Below are 18,493 nucleotides of genomic sequence, written 5' to 3'. Positions count from 1 at the left end.
GGGGGCAGGTTGTCCTCGGCGACGATTACGAGGTCGCCATCCTTGATGTTGGGTTCCTCCTGGTGCCACTTGCATCCTATTTGCAAGCCCAGCACATACTCCCGGGACCATCGCTGCCAGAACATTTGCGTGGCTGACGAGACAAGCCGCCATCGCTTTAAGCAGCTCAGACCCTCCTGGTCCGGGGTCCTGGATGCTGGGGGTGCGATTAGTGGCCCGCCTGTCAGCAGGAGTAGGAGTAGGCCCTTGGCAGACTTCACACCGGCCTCCCAAAGTCCGCCCATGTGCGGTGCTCGAGGCGGTATGAAGGCAAACTCGCAACCGCTTCTTGACGCGAATTCGCGTATCGCGTCCGCTTCCGCCTCTATCTTCCTCCGCAGCTCGCTGAAGTGGCGACTTGCTTCGACGAAATTTGTCGCGTTGTCGCAGTTCACGCGTTGCGAACATCCTCGACGACCGACGAACCTTTGGAATGCCAACAAGAAGGAATTAGTCGTCAAATCGGAGACAATTTCTAAATGAACCGCCTTGGACGCAAAACAGACAAATAACGCTATGTAGGACTTAAAAGGCGGCCTTCCACGAATTTTCAGAGTCGTATAGACTGGGCCACAAAAATCAACGCCTCATACTGAAAATGGGCTGAGAGCACGGAGCTGGTCTGCGGGTAAGTTGCCCATCATTTGGGTCTGGAGCAGAGGCTTGCATTTAAAGCAACGAATACACGAACTAACTGTCGCCCTGCAGACCGCCTGAGCGTTCACTATCCAAATACGCTGTCTAAGGATACTCACGAGTGCTCGTGGGCCGGCATGAAAATTCGTTTGATGTAGATGGCGAACGTCTGCGAACGTTTTGTCAATAACAAAGGAAACTTGGCATTATATGACATAGGAGCGTTAACTAGTCGCCCCCCAACTCGCAACAACGAAGAAGAGCACCAAGTCCCAGCCTCTTCATGGATAAAGGGATTCAAACTCTGAAGACTGGGGCCTAACTTGGTGCCTTTACGAACCCTTTCAATATCTTCTTGAGACTCATTTTTCTGCGTTATTTCGACTATTTTTAGAAACGCCTCGTCGTATTCTACGGATGACGGAATTTTTTCAAAGTTGAGACTTTTGTCTTTGCATTTTCGGATGAAGCGGGACACGAAAACGAACACTCTTAGCAGTTTGAGGTGTGACGCGTATCCCTCGATTAAATCCACTAAATAATTTGGCTTGGCCGCGACGGTCAGTCCGACCTATTTCTTCCGACTTTCCATCTGTAGCTCTTCTTCGGAAAGCTTAAAGTGTGGATTTCTGGGCCAGCTCTCTTCTTCAGACTTTAGGAACGCGGGTCCACCAAACCAGATCGACTGCACGATTTCCTCCACGTCACAACCTCTCGAAACTATGTCTGCTGGGTTCTGTTTTGTTGGCACATGACGGCACGTAGCTGGTGAAGACCACTCTTGAATCTGCGCTACTTGGTTCGCAACGAATGTTGACAACGACGATGGGGGAATCGGATCCAATGAAGAGTAACTTCTGAATCTGACCAGTATATTATTTTTATACCCGATACTCAAAATGAGTATTGGGGTATATTAGATTTGTGGTAGAAGTGGATGTGTGTAACGTCCAGAAGGAATCGTTTCCGACCCAATAAAGTATATATATTCTTGATCAGCATCAATAGCCGAGTCGATTGAGCCATGTCTGTCTGTCCGTCTGTCCGTCCGTCCGTCCGTCTGTCCGTCCCCTTCAGCGTCCCCTGCTCAAAGACTATAAGAGGTAGAGCAACGATGTTTTGGATCCAGACTTCTGTGATATGTCACTGCTACAAAAATATTTCAAAACTTTGCCCCACCCCCTTCCGCTCCCACAAAGGACGAAAATCTGTTGCATCCACAATATTGCAGATTCGAGAAAACTAAAAACGCAGAATCATAGATATTGACCATATCTATCAGATTGCTGAATCTGGATCAGATCAGATCATTTTTATAGCCAAAAGGAACAAATCAATGTGCACTGGCAGCAGCTGGCTGACTCATCCCAATCTAGCTTGTTAAGCCTAAGCTCCTGCAGTAGGATCTTTCCCTTAATTACTAAAGGACTTAACAAGTCAAGGGGGTCAAACAGCTTTGATGTCACCGATAATATGTTCCGTTTTGTCGCTCGGAGACACATAACTGACGTGTCAATTTGGAACTTAAAGACGTCTTCGTGTGGCAGCCACGATATTCCAACGCCTTAGTTGACTCTGAGTCCGAGATCGTTATCGGTTTAACTGTGCTCTCGGATGCGGTGACATCAGGTGAGTTCGAAAACCATTTAGTCAATTCCAACCCAGCAGTTTGAAGAACCTGAGCCACATCAGACTTAATTGTCTTTAGCTCCTCTACGCAACCAGCACCAGTCAACATGTCATCGACATAGAAGTCGGAGTCAATAACTTCAGCAGCTTTAGGGAATGAGAGTTTTGCAGACTCACTCAACCTCTTCAAACACCGAAAAGCCAAAAATGGGGCTGGTCCAGTCCCATATGTTACGGTGTTGAGCTGGTATATTCTCAAGGACTCAGACGGGTCTTTTCTACACACTATGAGCTGGAATTGTCTATACGCATCAGCGACCCAGACTTGGCGATACATCTTCTTGACATTAGCTGTCAAGGCGTACCTGTGTAGTCTGAATCGATGTGGAATGAAATAATTAGGGATTGTGTTGTCTGTGGTAGACATGTGACCCAAGGAGAGGTACTCTTCCATTAGCTCCAAGTACATTTTCTTTAACTGGAGGTCACAAGACAATCGTTTTTCAAGCGATAAAAACCGCCGTTTAGCCACTTCAAAGGAGTTGCCTAAGATACTGGGATCTGATTTGAACGGCAGTTTTACTTCAAACCGACCTGAAGGCACGACCTGAGTAGTCCTTATAGAATACTCTTCACATAACTTGTGTTTAGGAGATAAAGACTTTTTAGAAGACGGCAATTCTTCCAGTGTCCAAAACTTTTGTAATGTGTTGTCGATGTGTATCGACAACTCACACAATTCCTCGCTTCTTGGGCGGCAGCCACCTTTGGAGTGTATCTACCCGACACAATCCAGCCGAGAAGCGTTTTCTGCAGGGTTGGATAGTCAGGACCTTGTCTAATTTGACCAACAGATAAAAGTTCGAAAAATGTTTCTGCACCTATTAACATATCTATCTTCTGTGGCTTGAAGAAGCATGGGTCTGCAAGTGGTAAGTTCTTCGGGATTTTCCAGTCACTCAAGTTAAGTGTTTGATCAGGGTGATACCCCGAAATGGACCTTAAAATCCAGAAATCGACCGAAAACTCACTACCAGTAATTCGCGACTTCACCACCGTATGTATATTTTTCTTGACTTGTGAATTGGATTCACCAATACCAAGCAAGTTGATACACGAGGAGGGAGGAGGGAGGAGCCCTACGGATCTGTAAGCGCTGTGCTAAGTCCTCAGTTATAAAATTGGTTTGAGACCCCGAGTCAAGCAGAGCTCGGGCCAAAACATGTTCACCATTATTTGTTCGGACGCTTACGATCGACGTAGCCAGAATAACTCTATCCATAGCTGTCGCATGGAGAGCATGCGAAGTGAAAGGTTGATTCTGATTGGGAGGAGGAGAAGAATTCTCTGGGGGTGATGGTAACGCGAGACTTTTATTCGCCACTGTGTACCTATGCAATAAGGTATGGTGTGAGCAGCCACACACTTGACACTTCTTAGCTTTGCATCGTACCACAAAGTGGCCTTGTTGCAGACAATTGATGCACAGGGATACAGTTTTTGCGAATTCTAACCTTTGCATTACTGCCAGCCGACCAAGTGGACTGCAATCTGTCAACAAATGGCCTTTCGCATTGAAGTAGCTGCATTGTTGGTTTTTGGTATTCGCGGTAGAACACGCGAATGACACAGCTTTCTGCTCCTGCTTTGGTTTGTCCGAATTTTCGGCGGAAAGATGCTGATGTCTGCGATTAAGCAACTTTTCACAGTCAGCCCAAAGTGGCAGCTTCTCATAATCGAGCTGTTCTTCCCATTTATCTTTGGTCACCGGATCGACTCTGCTCAAGTCGAGATGAATAATCATCGCATTCGAGATCTTTTTATCATTGCCTATCGACAACAATGAACCATATATGGATGAGGCGGTATCGATAAGGTTCCTCAAGGACGATGCTGATTGCTGGGTCATTTTGGGAAGACTACATAGGGCAACAATGTGATTTTTAAAGATCAGACAATCATTATCGTAGACCCGTTTTAAGCTAGCCATTGCTTTCTCATAGTTGGTCTCGGTTACTTGGAAAGCCCTAACTGTTTCCAACGCTTCACCAGAGAGACACGAGAGCAAATGGTTGAACTTTTCGATAATTGGAATGCTTTCGTCATTGTGAACCAGAGTCTCAAATAAACCTATGAAGTTTTTAAAGTCCGAAAAGTTGCCGCTGAACTGCGGCAGTGCTAACTTCGGAAGGCGAGCACGAGTTGGGCCACCATAAGCTGGTACTGCAGGTTTTGTCTCATCAGCTGTCTTCAAGGCGCAAATGAGTGACATTAATTTTCCCTTTGTGACAATTAAGAGTTCTTCCAATTCGACTCCAAATTCATCGTCAGTGGCTATATCTTCAATCTTCTCTTGAAGTTCGCGTGCCGTGTGAATGCTACGCATCAGCGTTTCGAGTCTGCACTCGAGCTCCGTCAATACCAGCGGAATATCCCCCGCTTCTAAACAGTCCGCTAATAAACGAATGCCTTTGACACGGCAACTGCGCTTTTTCTTCAGCTCTTCAAGGACGATATTGTTGGCTTTTGAGGTCATATTGATTCTCAATACAAGCAACTGAAGGCGAAAGGTCGTTTCTAATAATCGTATTCAATGCCGAGGCACTCAATGAAATAATGGGTAATTGTACCCAAACGAGGTAAAAACCAATATACCCGACAACGAGCTGAACATCAATATACCCGACAAATTTAGGGTAGAGCGTCGCTTGGCTGGCGCGTAAACGAAAACCAAACAAAATGAACAGCGATAAGCAACGGTGAGGAGCGAAAGCGAAACGAAAAATTCACCGCTGTAGTTCTGAAAACTGGATGTTGTTTATACGTATGCACCGACGACGATCGACGCTAAAATGATTTGCGAAGCACGACTTTGTCTTAATTGATAGTTGGATCCTACTGACCCCAAACGAATATACCCGACGAAAACAGGGTAGCGCGTCACTTTGTGTTTGGTTTGGATCAAGTAAGCCAAAGAAAAAGAACAGCAATAAGCAACGGTGATGAGCGAAAGCGAAACGAAAAATTCACCGCTGCAGCTGACCCAACTATAAATATGTATATTTGACACAACGAAAACGAGAAAGGGAAAGGGGTGACAGCGATTGCAGGTGGTTAGGTGTATGTATATGTATTAATTTGGACGTTGACATGCAATGACTGCATATTTCAAGAGGCGATGCAGTTACTGCACCGTCAAGTGGCCCGTGTGAAACCAGCAGAAGGCTGTTACGCGCGGATCCCAGGCAAAACGCAGCCCTCCTCCCGCCCAACCGACCGAGGGGGGCTCCGGCATGACGCGCGGTGCGTAGCCGAACCAAACGCGAACATGCAAGAAAGATAGCTATTACACTAATATTCGAGGAAAATTAGCACTAAACTTACTAAGAAACTAAGCATGCAATCAAAATACAAATACCACTATAATTACTAATTACTAGAAAGGTGTGTAAGGATTAATAACTTAATAAGAGGAAGATAATTAGTGTTGGATATAATATGGTAGAGGGAATTATAATCCGAGCATAAGACCCTAAACCCTAGGAATCGTGAAGTTTATGCGGCTCAACAGATCAGGGCTGTCTATGTCCCCCCTGATCAAGTTGTGCATAAATATCACACCAAGCATTTTTCTACGGTTAACTAAGGATGGGAGGTTTACTAATAATAGTCTACTAGAGTAAGATGGGAGTCTTACACCCGCATCCCAGTTAAGGCCCCGCAGAGCAAAGAGTAAAAAGTTTTTCTGTACTGATTCTATACGGTCCTGGTGTACTTTGTACTTTGAAAACAAAATAGGTGCCAAAAATGCTTGGCATCTCCAACAAATACTATGTATATATTTGAAGAAAACATCGCTGCACGGCGAGAAACCATAATCAATCTGCAGACCACTTGAAAATTCTTGGAATTGTTTTCGATAATAAATTGAACTTCTAAAGAACACTGTCTACAATCTAGACCTAACATCGTTCGATTTCTAAGCTTAAAATTTTTAAATATCCATGTTAATACGTTAATATATATCATTTTGTAATACGTCGGCAAATAATGATCTATTGCCTGATCGCATTCGGTTTACCGAGGTCGAACGGTATTTTCAGTCCCTTGTTAAATGAATGTTCCCTACTTCATGCTCTTCGACTAGTTAAGCCGGTGTTTTCACCGGGTCCAGACGGCGTTCCAGGTTGTGTACTCAGGTATTGCGCAGAGGCACTGTGTGGACCCTTGCTTTAACTATTCACCCTGTCCATCGATTCTTCTTGCTTCCCCCCCATCTGGAAGGAATCGTTTATAATTCCTCTCCATAAAAAAGGTAGCAAGTCTGACGCAAAAAATTATAGAGGTATAGCAAAGTTATCCGCTATCCCCAAAATGTTTGAGAAGGTATTAACTCCGCACTTGCAACATCTCTCCAAGTCACTTATATCTCCCACTCATCATGGATTTATAAGGCGGCGATCAACCACCACGAATTTGTCAAAGGTAACATTATTAAAGGTAACATACAAGGTATTTTACAGACGGATGTCATTTACACCGACTTTAGTAAAGCATTCGACTCTATAAAACATTCCCTTTTAGCGCATAAACTTGACCTTTTAGGGTTTCCGCCCAACCTCCTGAGATGGATATCTAGCTATCTTTGTTCCAGGTCTCAAAGAGTCCTCTTCAAAAACTCCCTCTCTTCACCAGTAAAGGTGTCTTCGGGAGTACCACAGGGCACCCATCTAGGCCCCTTACTCTTCACACTCTTTATTAATGACTTGCCTTCAGTATTAACATACTCTCGAGTACTTATGTATGCGGATGATGTTAAACTCTGTGTTCAGTACAAGAACATTTCATTTCATTCTCGCTTGCAATCCGATCTCAATAGCTTTCAGTCATGGTGTTGTGCAAACTTGTTGCCTCGAAATGCAAAGTTATGACATTTCATCGTTCTAGGCCCTTGTTGGCTCCCTACACCCTATTTGGTGGTTCTCTTGAGAGAATTACTCTGGTGGATGATCTGGGTGTTATGTTAAACCCCAAGTTAAAGTTTTCCGAACACATTTCTACCATGGTAAATAAGGCCATGGTCGTGCTTGGGTTTATAAAGAGATGGTCAAAGGAATTTTACTCTAGTAGACTACTATTAGTAAAACTCCCATCCTTAGTTAGCCGTAGAAAAATGCTTGGTGTGATATTTATGCACAACTTGATCAGGGGGGACATAGACAGCCCTGATCTGTTGAGCCGCATAAACTTCACGATTCCTATTAGGCTGACTAGAAATTTTATACCGTTGTTCCTTCCACTTTGTAGATCGAATTATTTCTTGCATGAACCGTTTAGGGTCTTATGCTCGGATTATAATTCCCTATACCATATTATATCCAACACTAATTATCTTCCTCTTATTAAGTTATTAATCCTTACACACCTTTCTAGTAATAAGTAATTATAGTGGTATTTGTATTTTGATTGCATGCTTAGTTTCTTAGTAAGTTTAGTGCTAATTTTCCTCGAATGTTAGTCTAATATCTATCTTTCTTGCATGTTCGCGTTTGGTTCGGTTACGCACCGCGCGTCATGCGGCAGCGCCCCTCGGTCGGTTGGGCGGGAGGAGGGCTGCGTTTTGCCTGGGAAGGCTGTTACGCGCGGATCCCAACCGACCGAGGGGCGCTGCCGCATGACGCGCGGTGCGTAACCGAACCAAACGCGAACATGCAAGAAAGATAGATATTAGGCTGGTGTCACACGGGCCACTTGACGGTGCAGTAACTGCATCGCCTCTTGAAAGATGCAGTCATTGCATGTCAACGTCCAAGAAAGAAAATAAAAAAGAGAATTTGGTTTAAACTTTATAATATGTATTTACTTTTGATGGCTTAGCGGAAGCCGATTGCTTGCTATGGCCAGATAAACTTTATAAAAGGTCGATATGCAACCAATGCGCAGAGGGGTTAGCATAGAACTGAAATAAACAACGGCGGCAGATCAAAGTGAGTGCCGAAGTGGCGGCGGCAGATCAAGGTAATCCAGACGAATTTACTGTTGACGAATCCTACCAGCAATAAAACCGACCTGTAAAGATTCCCATGTCCTTTACATTCTGCATGATTTTCGTAAGGAAATAAGCTCTACTTAATTCCAGCTTAGGATCCGATAAAGTCTTTAGAGGCGCCACTCGTCATATACGCCAAATGCTTCTAAGCTGGCATCTCAGAATCCGTAGGCACACTAAAATGAAGAACCAAGAGAGGATCATAAAAAACGCTCGCACCAATGAGGAGATCAACCCGTTGAGGATTGAAAAATGCAGAATCGGCAAGCTGAATGTTAGATGGAATACTCCAATCGGATACATTTACTGCCATTCTTGGTTGACAATCGGTAATCGTGGGGGCGATGAGAGCAGTAAACGTAGTTGTGTAAGCAGAGGTGCAAGAATGCATACAAATGCTTATGGTGGATCCCTCAGTAGAAACGCTGTTATCGCCCAGCCCAGACACAAGTGCAGACGATTGAGTTCTCCTAAGCTAAAGCTGCTGGGCAAACTTGGATGTGACGAGATGCAGCTGCAATCCTGAATCTAAGATGGCACGAAGAGGAACTAAAACGCCTGACCAATTCTTAACGAGAACCACGGCTGTAGCCAGAAGCACAACATCAGAGTGTAGACCTTGAGCAGCAAGAGAGGTAGACGAATGTAGAGGCGAGCTGTTAACAGCCAGATCGGGATGAGTAATACCTGGGCAGCTTTGTGTTGTGGGCAGCATAGTATCGAAGTACAGCAAGCTATGAGGCCTACCGCCGAATACTCGACATTTTCCACTATTGCATGCTCGGGTCCGGTGCCCCGTTTTTAGGCAATTGAAGCATAGGGAATGCTTCTTCACTTCTTTGTGGCGCAGCAACGGTGAAAGATTTCCGAATATCTTGCAGGAGTATATTCCATGGCCCGCTGTGTAGCAAAAGACGCATACAAACGGGTCGGCGGAAGAGTTGGAAAACGTTTTGTTAACATACGTATGTGAATGGTTTTTTACCATCTGATCGCTACTAGCGTGTGTCGCTAGGAAAAAAAAGACTTTTTTTATTAAAGCGTTTATTAAGTATATCCAGAGCCGCACGATAATTGGCAAGAGCAAAGGTGCTGGAATTTCTCGATGTCACTCAGATCCGCATCCACTTCAATAACCGATTTAAACATTGCCATAAAATCCGAAAACTCGACGTATCCACCATTGCACATTTTTTGATTCTTGTGTCCCGCTTTCTTGTCCGATTAGATCTGGAAAACCCCCTTGGTTTACCAAAGAGTTATCCAGTCTAAAAAACTTAAAATCAAGACTTTATAAAAAATTTCAAGAAGTGGGTTCTCCTACTTCTCACTCTCGTTATGTAATAGCTCGGTCAAACTTTTCAGTTCTTAATGCTCAATGCTATAAGAACTACCTATCTCGTTGCAGGATACGTTTTTCTCAGGACCCTAAACAGTTTTACTGCTTCGTAAACAGTAAGCGTAGAACGTCCGCACACCCATCCTCGCTATCATTTTGTAATACGTCGGCAAATAATGATCAGGCAATTGCCGATCTTTTTGCCCAGTTTTTCCAAACTACCTATTCTGAGGAACGCTACTCTGGTCAACCGTACCCATACGGATTACCGAGGTCGAACGGCATTTTCAGTCCCTTGTTAAATGAGTATTCCCTACTTCAAGATCTTCGACTAGTTAAGCCGGTGTTTTCACCGGGTCCAGACGGGGTTCCAGGTTGTGTACTCAGGTACTGCGCCGAGGCTCTGTGTGGACCATTGCTTAAACTATTCACCATGTCCATTGATTCATCTTGCTTCCCCCCAATCTGGAAGGAATCGTTTATAATTCCTCTCCATAAAAAAGGTAGTAAGTCTGATGTAAAAAATTATAGAGGTATAGCAAAGTTATCCGCTATTCCCAAATTGTTTGAGAAGGTTTTAACTCCGCACTTGCAACATCTCTGCAAGTCACTTATATCTCCAACTCAGCATGGATTTATAAGGCGGCGATCAACCACCACGAACTTGTTAGAGTTTACCTCTTTCATTATTAAAGGCTTTCAAGGTAACTTACAGACGGATGTTATTTACACCGACTTTAGTAAAGCATTCGACTCTGTAAACCATTCCCTTTTAGCACATAAACTTGACCTTTTAGGGTTTCCGCCCAACCTCCTGAGATGGATTTCTAGCTATCTTTGTTCTAGGTCTCAAAGAGTCCTCTTCAAAAACTCCCTCTCTTTACCAGTAAAGGTTTCTTCGGGAGTACCACAGGGCAGCCATCTAGGCCCCTTACTCTTCACACTCTTTATTAATGACTCGCCTTCAGTAATAACATACTCTCGAGTACTTATGTATGCGGATGATGTTAAACTCTGTGTCCAGTACAAGGACATTTCATTTCATTCTCGCTTGCAATCCGATCTCAATAGCTTTCAGTCATGGTGTTGTGCAAACTTGTTACACCTTAATGCCTCGAAATGCAAAGTTATGACATTTTATCGTTCTAACCCTTTGTTGGCTCCCTACACCCTATTTGGGGGTTCTCTTGAGAGAATTACCCTGGTGGATGATCTGGGTGTTATGTTAGATCCCAAGTTAAAGTTTTCCGAACACATTTCTACCATGGTAAATAAGGCCATGGGCGTGCTTGGGTTTATAAAGAGGTGGTCAAAGGAATTTGACGACCCCTATATAACAAAGACTCTCTATACCTCGCTTGTTCGTCCGATCTTAGAATACGGCTCCTGTGTATGGTGCCCTCAGTACAAAGTACACCAGGACCGTATAGAATCAGTACAGAAAAACTTTTTACTCTTTGCTCTGCGGGGCCTTAACTGGGATGCGGGTGTAAGACTCCCATCTTACTCTAGTAGACTATTATTAGTAAACCTCCCATCCTTAGTTAACCGTAGAAAAATGCTTGGTGTGATATTTATGCACAACTTGATCAGGGGTGACATAGACAGCCCTGATCTGTTGAGCCGCATAAACTTCACGATTCCTATTAGACTGACTAGAAACTTTATACCGTTGTTCCTTCCACTTTGTAGATCGAATTATTCCTTGCATGAACCGTTTAGGGTCTTATGCTCGGACTATAATTCCCTCTACCATATTATATCCTCCACTAATTCTCTTCCTCTTATTAAATTACTAATCCTTACACACCTCTCTAGTAATTAGTAATTGTAGTGGTATTTGTATTTTGTATTTTATTGCATGCTTAATTTCTAAATAAGTTTAGTGCTAATTTTCCTCGAAGGTTAGTCTAATATCTATCTTTCTTGCATGCTCGCGTTTGGTTCGGCTACGCACCGCGCGTCATGCGGCAGCGCCCCTCGGTCGGTTGGGCGGGAGGAGGGCTGCGTTTTGCCTGGGATCCGCGCGTAACAGCCTTCTGCTGGTGTCACACGGGCCACTTGACGGTGCAGTAATTGCATCGCCTCTTGTTAGATGCAGTCATTGCATGTCAACGTCCAATAAAACTTAGGCACCTTCAGCTCAGGAAGTCGCTGCTTGTGAGCCATGATGATGGTACTATGTCCGGAATGGCTTGGCAGAGTCGTAGAATGGGCAGCGGCGTGTGACTGGCTTACTTCAACAGCAGCCAGCAACTCAGCTTTCAACGATATGAAAAGAGTATCGAAGATTTCGCGCAGCTCACTCCCAATCTCGTTTTGATCGAGAGCCTCCAATTCATTATGGGCCTTATTGAATTCCGAATTTCTGCCAACATATCAAGGCGCACCTCGACTTCCGCGGCGGTCAACTTATCGATTTTATTCCCCGCGAAGGATTCGCCAAGCCTGTGAAATCGATCATATAATGACTGACATTTACGCTTATACAGACTCAGTCTGGAATCAGTCACCACAATATTGCCGCCCGCGCCTGTATTCGGATCGTTGTCCATGTTAACCGTTGTGCAATTCGACACAACAACGGAAAATGAAATACCGCTTAAGCGACGATGTATAGGCGCGAGAGTGAGAATGCACGACACGAAAAGTCAAGATCCGCGGCTGCAGCTGCGCAGAGAATGAGAGATTCGACGCTTAAAGTACCGGAATTGTATATAAATATTCCAGCCGCACTCTCACTGAATTTGCACTTTAAACTGTTTTTCAACGTGCACCCAAATGTATTTGTTGGTAGTTAAACTACCCAACAACAAAATATTGTATAATTAATAAGTGTTTTAATGGAACGCGATTAAGCAATGGTTTTATATCACGTCGGGGGGTCACCAATGTTTGAGATGCCAAGCTTTTTGGCACCTATTTCGTTTCCAAAATAAAAAGAGAATTTTGTTTAAACTTTATAATATGTATTTACTTTTGATGGCTTAGCGGAAGCCGATTGCTTGCTACTTATGGCCAGATAATTTTATGAGAGGTCGATATGCAGGGGTTATAGGAGGGGGGTTAGCATAGAACTAAATAAACGACGGCGGCAGATCAAAGTGATTGCCGGCAGAGAGCTCTTTTAGCGGGAGAGTGCAGCAGCTCTGCAGAAAGTCATCGTTTGCAAAACCTAGGCGGCTCAGTCTTTTTGTACAATGACAATAACAATAGCAATGATTAAATCTACTTCATAATTAATTCTTCGGCGGCTGGTCCGAACAGTATTTTAAATTTGTTTGTGGGGAGTGTGGCAACCGACAATTTTCCCCACTCCTGAATATCTTTAAGTATTTTTTAAAACAATTATGTACAGCGTTTGCTTTTTATATCTTAGTGTAGATGATTGGGTCGTCTGCATAAATTGTTAAAATAATGTTTTTATGCCTAGAATTATTTTAAGAATTTTGTCGAAAGCAATTATAAACAATACGACGGAAAGAGCGGAACCTTGTGGGATGCCATTGGGAGAGAGAGAGAGAGAGTATTATTGATGAAGTTGGACGCCAAGAAACCAAGTGCAAGTATTACAAATCTTTTTTGTTTATAAATGATTGAAAAAATTTAAATGTAACGTATTTTATTGGTATAAAAATCGATGGTGCTTAGGAATCTGTGAATGAACAGTGAAAAAGTGAGCATCTGAGTAAGCAGAGGACTCCCTCGTAAATTCTTTTAAGCCAATTAATGGTTTTTTGTCCAGCGTGAATCAGTTGGGCAGTGATTGTATGGTTTAAAATGTTCTCCTGACTTCTTAGGCAACAGAAGGAACCCCGAAGTAGTTTGGTTGTGAAGATGTAGTGAATCATTGCTGGAGATTGTCCAATACTGGTCGGCATTCTTCAGGTAACCCAGGGGGTGTTGTCTTCAAGAAAACTCTGCGCAAGCGCGAAGCTTCTGAGCTATTCTTGATTTCGCTACAAAACTTACGCCGGGAGGCGTTTGGCTTTCCTAAGTTCTTTATTGTCTGTCAAAAGACTGGGGAACTGGGAATAGAGTAAAATATTTAGGGATTCCTCACTGCAGCTAGTCCACATACTTGTGCTGAGATACTAATTACCGTTAATAATGTTGTAGCGAGGGCTTATGAAGATTCAAGGATATGCGCTATACATGTAGGCCATCCAATAAATTTCCTGGATTGATCGTCCTCAGCTGCTGTTTTTCCGATTGCTTCTTTGTCATTGCTCGTTGCCTCAGCTAATGAGATGATCTCTGAATATGAGTAATCATTGGAATATAACCAATTTAAGTGAAAGATGGTACGCTAGGTGCACCTGAGGAAGATGTCTTGCTAACTTTGTCCGGAAAGTGCGTAGGAGGCCGGTTGCTAAAATGTCACATTAGCTTCTCCACATTTTAATAAAGTTAATATTTTTGCATGATCTGGCTTTGTCAAAACTGTAGCTATTGGTCTTTCAATCTCCGCTATAATGAAATTTATCGTCTACTACTTGTGACCTTAAATAACCGAATTTGGGGCAATTTTCTGTTTAGTTTTTATTTAATGGATTTATGTGGACTTCATAGTTAATTTAACTTAAACCCTGTACAAATTCATACTCGTCACACAATTAATTTTAAACACTTGCAATAGGACAACTATTATTTGCCCTTTAACTTTATTTCTTATAGAACTTTCCTTATAAAATCGATTTGACAATCGCATTCTCTTTAAATTGTTTCGATTTATCTGACCCAAACAAAACACATATATTTAAATAGTCGGAATATCAGGTATATCTCAGTTAATAGTGGAAGCCCAAATTCATATATCACTCTTCTTGCCATCCTCCTTTTCAATATCAGGGTATTCCAGCGTAATGCCCGGCTCACATGTAAAGATAGGACAGCAATAAGGGAAAGACGCGGTTTTGTTAGTCTTTGATGTGTCCAATTTACACTTGTCATTTGCCAGTGGCAGCGGCCCGCAATCCTCAACAAGTTCAAGAAGTCTGTGAATACGTAATATATATAAATGCAGCTGTATAAAATAAATGAGTCAAAATATTACTTTGTCTTATTGTCTTCATTTTGTACACAAGTTGAACGACCGCAGAATGGAGTCAAGTCCCATGATTTCCCAGGTTCAACCGTAGCGCAACGTGTAGAAGCAAAGCACATTCCCGGAAAGTCTGAAAGTAATTAATCTAAATGTATACTTGATTTTTCATTTGTTATTTTTATACTGGCAAGCAATGCTCATCCCATAATACATTTATCGATGTCCTTCCTTGAATTTATACTTAAGTGACTTCCTTAGGCACGTTACAGAAAACTGTGGTAAAAACTTGTGATCTGATATAATTATATAATTAGAAGACCTTCGACCGATCAGTTAGTTAGTGGACGTTAATTAAGCTTGGCATAAAAAGTGTTAAACCTAATCAAATAAAATCAAACTGCGATTTTATTATCATATATGAATGTACAACTAAGTGTGCATGCAAAATGGACTGTATTGAAGTGGAGTTAAAATTCAAGGATGCCTCTATCTCACGATATATCACACGTCGATCTTGCACTATCAGTTCACGCACACCATCGATGTTTCGTGACACAACAACTGATTTTAGACGACCTTCACGGAACTTGTCATCGACTGAAATACGACCTCGATTAAATTCTGCGATAAACTGTCGTTTTTGATGGTGCTTTCTCGACATACAAAGAACTAATTTCATCAACATTATTCATTATTCTTTGGATAATCCACGTCGAAATGTGTGAAAATTAACCCAACGACAAACCATTGGAGAAATTTCCATTGTTTTGCCAAATTGATTTTTTAACTGATTATAAACAAAACAAAAACCAATTTTACATAAAAACGTTGTACGTACATATATGCTAAAAAAAATGACAAAGTTTATTATGGCGTTGTCAGATTTCACTTATTGCCAATTCCCGAAACACAAATAGCAGGCCTCGTAAGCAAACTGTTTTTTGCAGTTAGTAGGTTCATATTAGTCAGCTTATAAATATTTTATTAGATCAGATCTATATTAAGATATATTCTATATTTTTCCGTGTTACACTTTTTTGTCGATTCTTCCGAGAGCTTTCTTGTTATCAATAAAGTTATGATCTTTTATTTTTTAAATGTCCTGACTGAAAAAAAGTGTTACTAAAGAGCCACCTAAAAATACATTTTACATTTAAGTTACATTATTTCACTGCACTTGATGACCATCCTTTGCCAAATCGATTAGTTATATACACACAACAAGTGTTTGTTGCAACAGTGGTATACGTAATATAGTTGCAATATTAAATTTTGGCTCACATACAAACGACCTTGCAGCACAGATCAATGCAAGCTGGCTTTTTAATATAAATACACACATATGTATATATACATATACATACACACGCAGTTAAAGCTTTCTCATTTCGTGCGTTGAAAAGCTGTTTGGCAAGGGTATGAATCAACACTGATCAGGTAATAATAGCAAAAACTAACATTTAAATTTATTTGATGCTTCCATTTTCTGGAAGCGCGTTCCAAAGTTGATTAAACCCCTCTTTCACTATGGTTAATGGACTGACTTACCTCTCAGCACATCAGCCGGAATAAGGCGTTTGTAAATTCGTATTTCACCATCACTATTTGTCTCATCTGATGCCAATTTTTGGTCAGCCCCAGCAATAAAAGGGACCATAATAGTTGTTATGGCAAGAGCCAAAATAAGTGTAAGATGGGCATTCATTCTGGCAAACTAGAAGTTTCTAAAACTGAAATCGCGTTTTGATATTAGCAGCCGCAAATGAAATCGACCATAACAACAATTGGATTAAGAGTAGTAACACTGGAAATCAACAAAACATTTGTCCGTTTGCAGCGAAAGTTAAAAACAAATTGAGACCAGCGGACCTCTCACAACCCTACTTATAGTAATGTCGGGTATGCGGAGGTTTCGAGAGTTTAAGCTTTGGCTAGTAGGGTTTGTACTGATGTTGGAAATAAACGTACCGTGGCGATTGGTATGAAAGTTGTTAGAGACTAACAAAGAGCAGCTTTGTGCTTTGCCCGCTTTTGTGTTAGCGTAGAAACACGTCGACAAATATTTTTACATACATATCCATGCGTAAATACTTATGAAAATACATTCTTAATAATGTCTTGACATACATATATATTTTTTTCATACATATTTTGATGTAATATTTTGAACACTTATGCTGATTTCTGAAAAAAGTACATACATATGGACCTTGTACATATACATATATACATACATATGTATTTACTAATAGTTGAGTAGAGTTGCTCATGAATTTAACATACGCATATACTAGCTCTCATATTTATAATATTTATAATATATATATATATATATATATATATATATATATATATGTATATATAGACAGCTTAAGTTTATCGAATTCGGCTATATAACTCTTTAAAAAGAGTTCTAAAAATAGCTTTTTGAGCAGTTTAATGTTTAGTGATCCTAATCTTAACCTATTTGCGTGAAGGCTAAAGTAATCTTAGTTTGAGTATGTTCATAAAAAACAATATGTTTTTCACAGACTCGTTCAATAAAGTCGCACAGAGCTAAGCGGTAAACTATTTTTGGGTCGTCTTTTGTAGTACTCCGTCTCTTGTAGTACTCCTTTATGTTGATCTCTTACCAAAGATAGTTCGAACACAGATTTCAGTTTTCTCCTGAAACCAGCTGGACTCCGACAATGTGAGCTGCCAACGAAAACTTCGAAATAATATTCAGTCTGACCCAATGCCTTCTGCTGAGATACTTCAAATGCTCGTAAATTCTGCCATTAATAGAGATATAAAGTTGTAATCCCTTGAGCATTTAAAATTTGAGCACTTAAACAATTTACAAAATTGACAATCATTAAAAAATCACAACAATTATTGTAACGAAAGGAGATTTAGTTGACTGACTATTGTTGTCATGTCGGATTATATTTTTATACCTGATACTCAAAATTAGTATTGTGGTATATTAGATTTGTGCTGAAAATTGATGTGTGTAACGTCCAGAAGGAATGTTTTCCGACCCCATTAAGTATATATATTCTTTATCAGCATCAATAGCCGAGTCGATTGAGCCCTGTCTGTCTGTCCGTCCCTATCAGCGCCCAGTGCTCAAAGACTATAATAGCTAGAGCAACGACATTTTATATCCGGACTTCTGTGATATGTCACTGTTAAAAGTATATTTCAAAACTCTGCCCCGCCCATTTCCGCCCCACAAAATGCGAAAATGTGTGGCATCCACAATTTCAAAGATACGAGAAAACCAAAAACGCAGAATCGTAGAGAATGACTATATCATCTAGACTGCAGAATCTGAATTGGATCGTATCAATATTATAGCCAGAATGAAGAAAACAATTTCATTCTCTCTCTAACACACACGTATCATAGCCGGCTTTGCTTAGCGCAAAACATTAGCGCCTAGATCTCAGAGACTATAAGAGCTAGAGCAACCAAATTTGTTTATCCACATTTCTATGAAATCGAACCTGCACAAGTTTATTTCAAAACTTCTCCCCACCCCACTTCCGCCCCCGCAAAGGACGAAAATCTGTGGCATCTACAGATCTCAGAGACTATTAGAACTGACTGCAGAGCTCTCACTGTTACAAAACTAGTTGTAATTGTGTATTTTAAGTGTATTTTTGTAAATGTATTTCTTTTTGCTCACTGTAGAGAGCTCACTGCTACAAGTGCGTTTCAAAATTTCGCCCCACCACCTTCCGCCCACACAAAAGACGAAAATATGTGG

At 41.5% G+C, this 18,493-nt stretch overlaps 1 protein-coding gene across 1 annotated transcript; it reads right to left on the bottom strand.

Moving 5' to 3' along the window:
* Positions 1-14,318: 14,318 nt before the first annotated feature.
* On the bottom strand, positions 14,319-16,470 carry LOC113566262. The gene is made up of 3 exons (XM_026991100.1): positions 16,288-16,470; positions 14,749-14,869; positions 14,319-14,689 (listed from the first exon to the last, which is right to left on the bottom strand). The coding sequence occupies exons 1-3, from the start codon at positions 16,442-16,444 to the stop codon at positions 14,503-14,505; spliced, it is 465 nt and encodes a 154-aa protein (XP_026846901.1). The 5' UTR covers positions 16,445-16,470; the 3' UTR covers positions 14,319-14,502.
* Positions 16,471-18,493: the final 2,023 nt, after the last annotated feature.

This window comes from Drosophila persimilis, unplaced genomic scaffold (assembly GCF_003286085.1).
Source record: "Drosophila persimilis strain 14011-0111.01,24,50 unplaced genomic scaffold, DperRS2 tig00000652-arrow-arrow-pilon, whole genome shotgun sequence".
Lineage (NCBI taxonomy): Eukaryota > Metazoa > Arthropoda > Insecta > Diptera > Drosophilidae > Drosophila > Drosophila persimilis.
The sequence above is the reverse complement of the archived record's forward strand: the minus strand, read 5'-3'. Positions and strand labels throughout refer to the sequence as shown.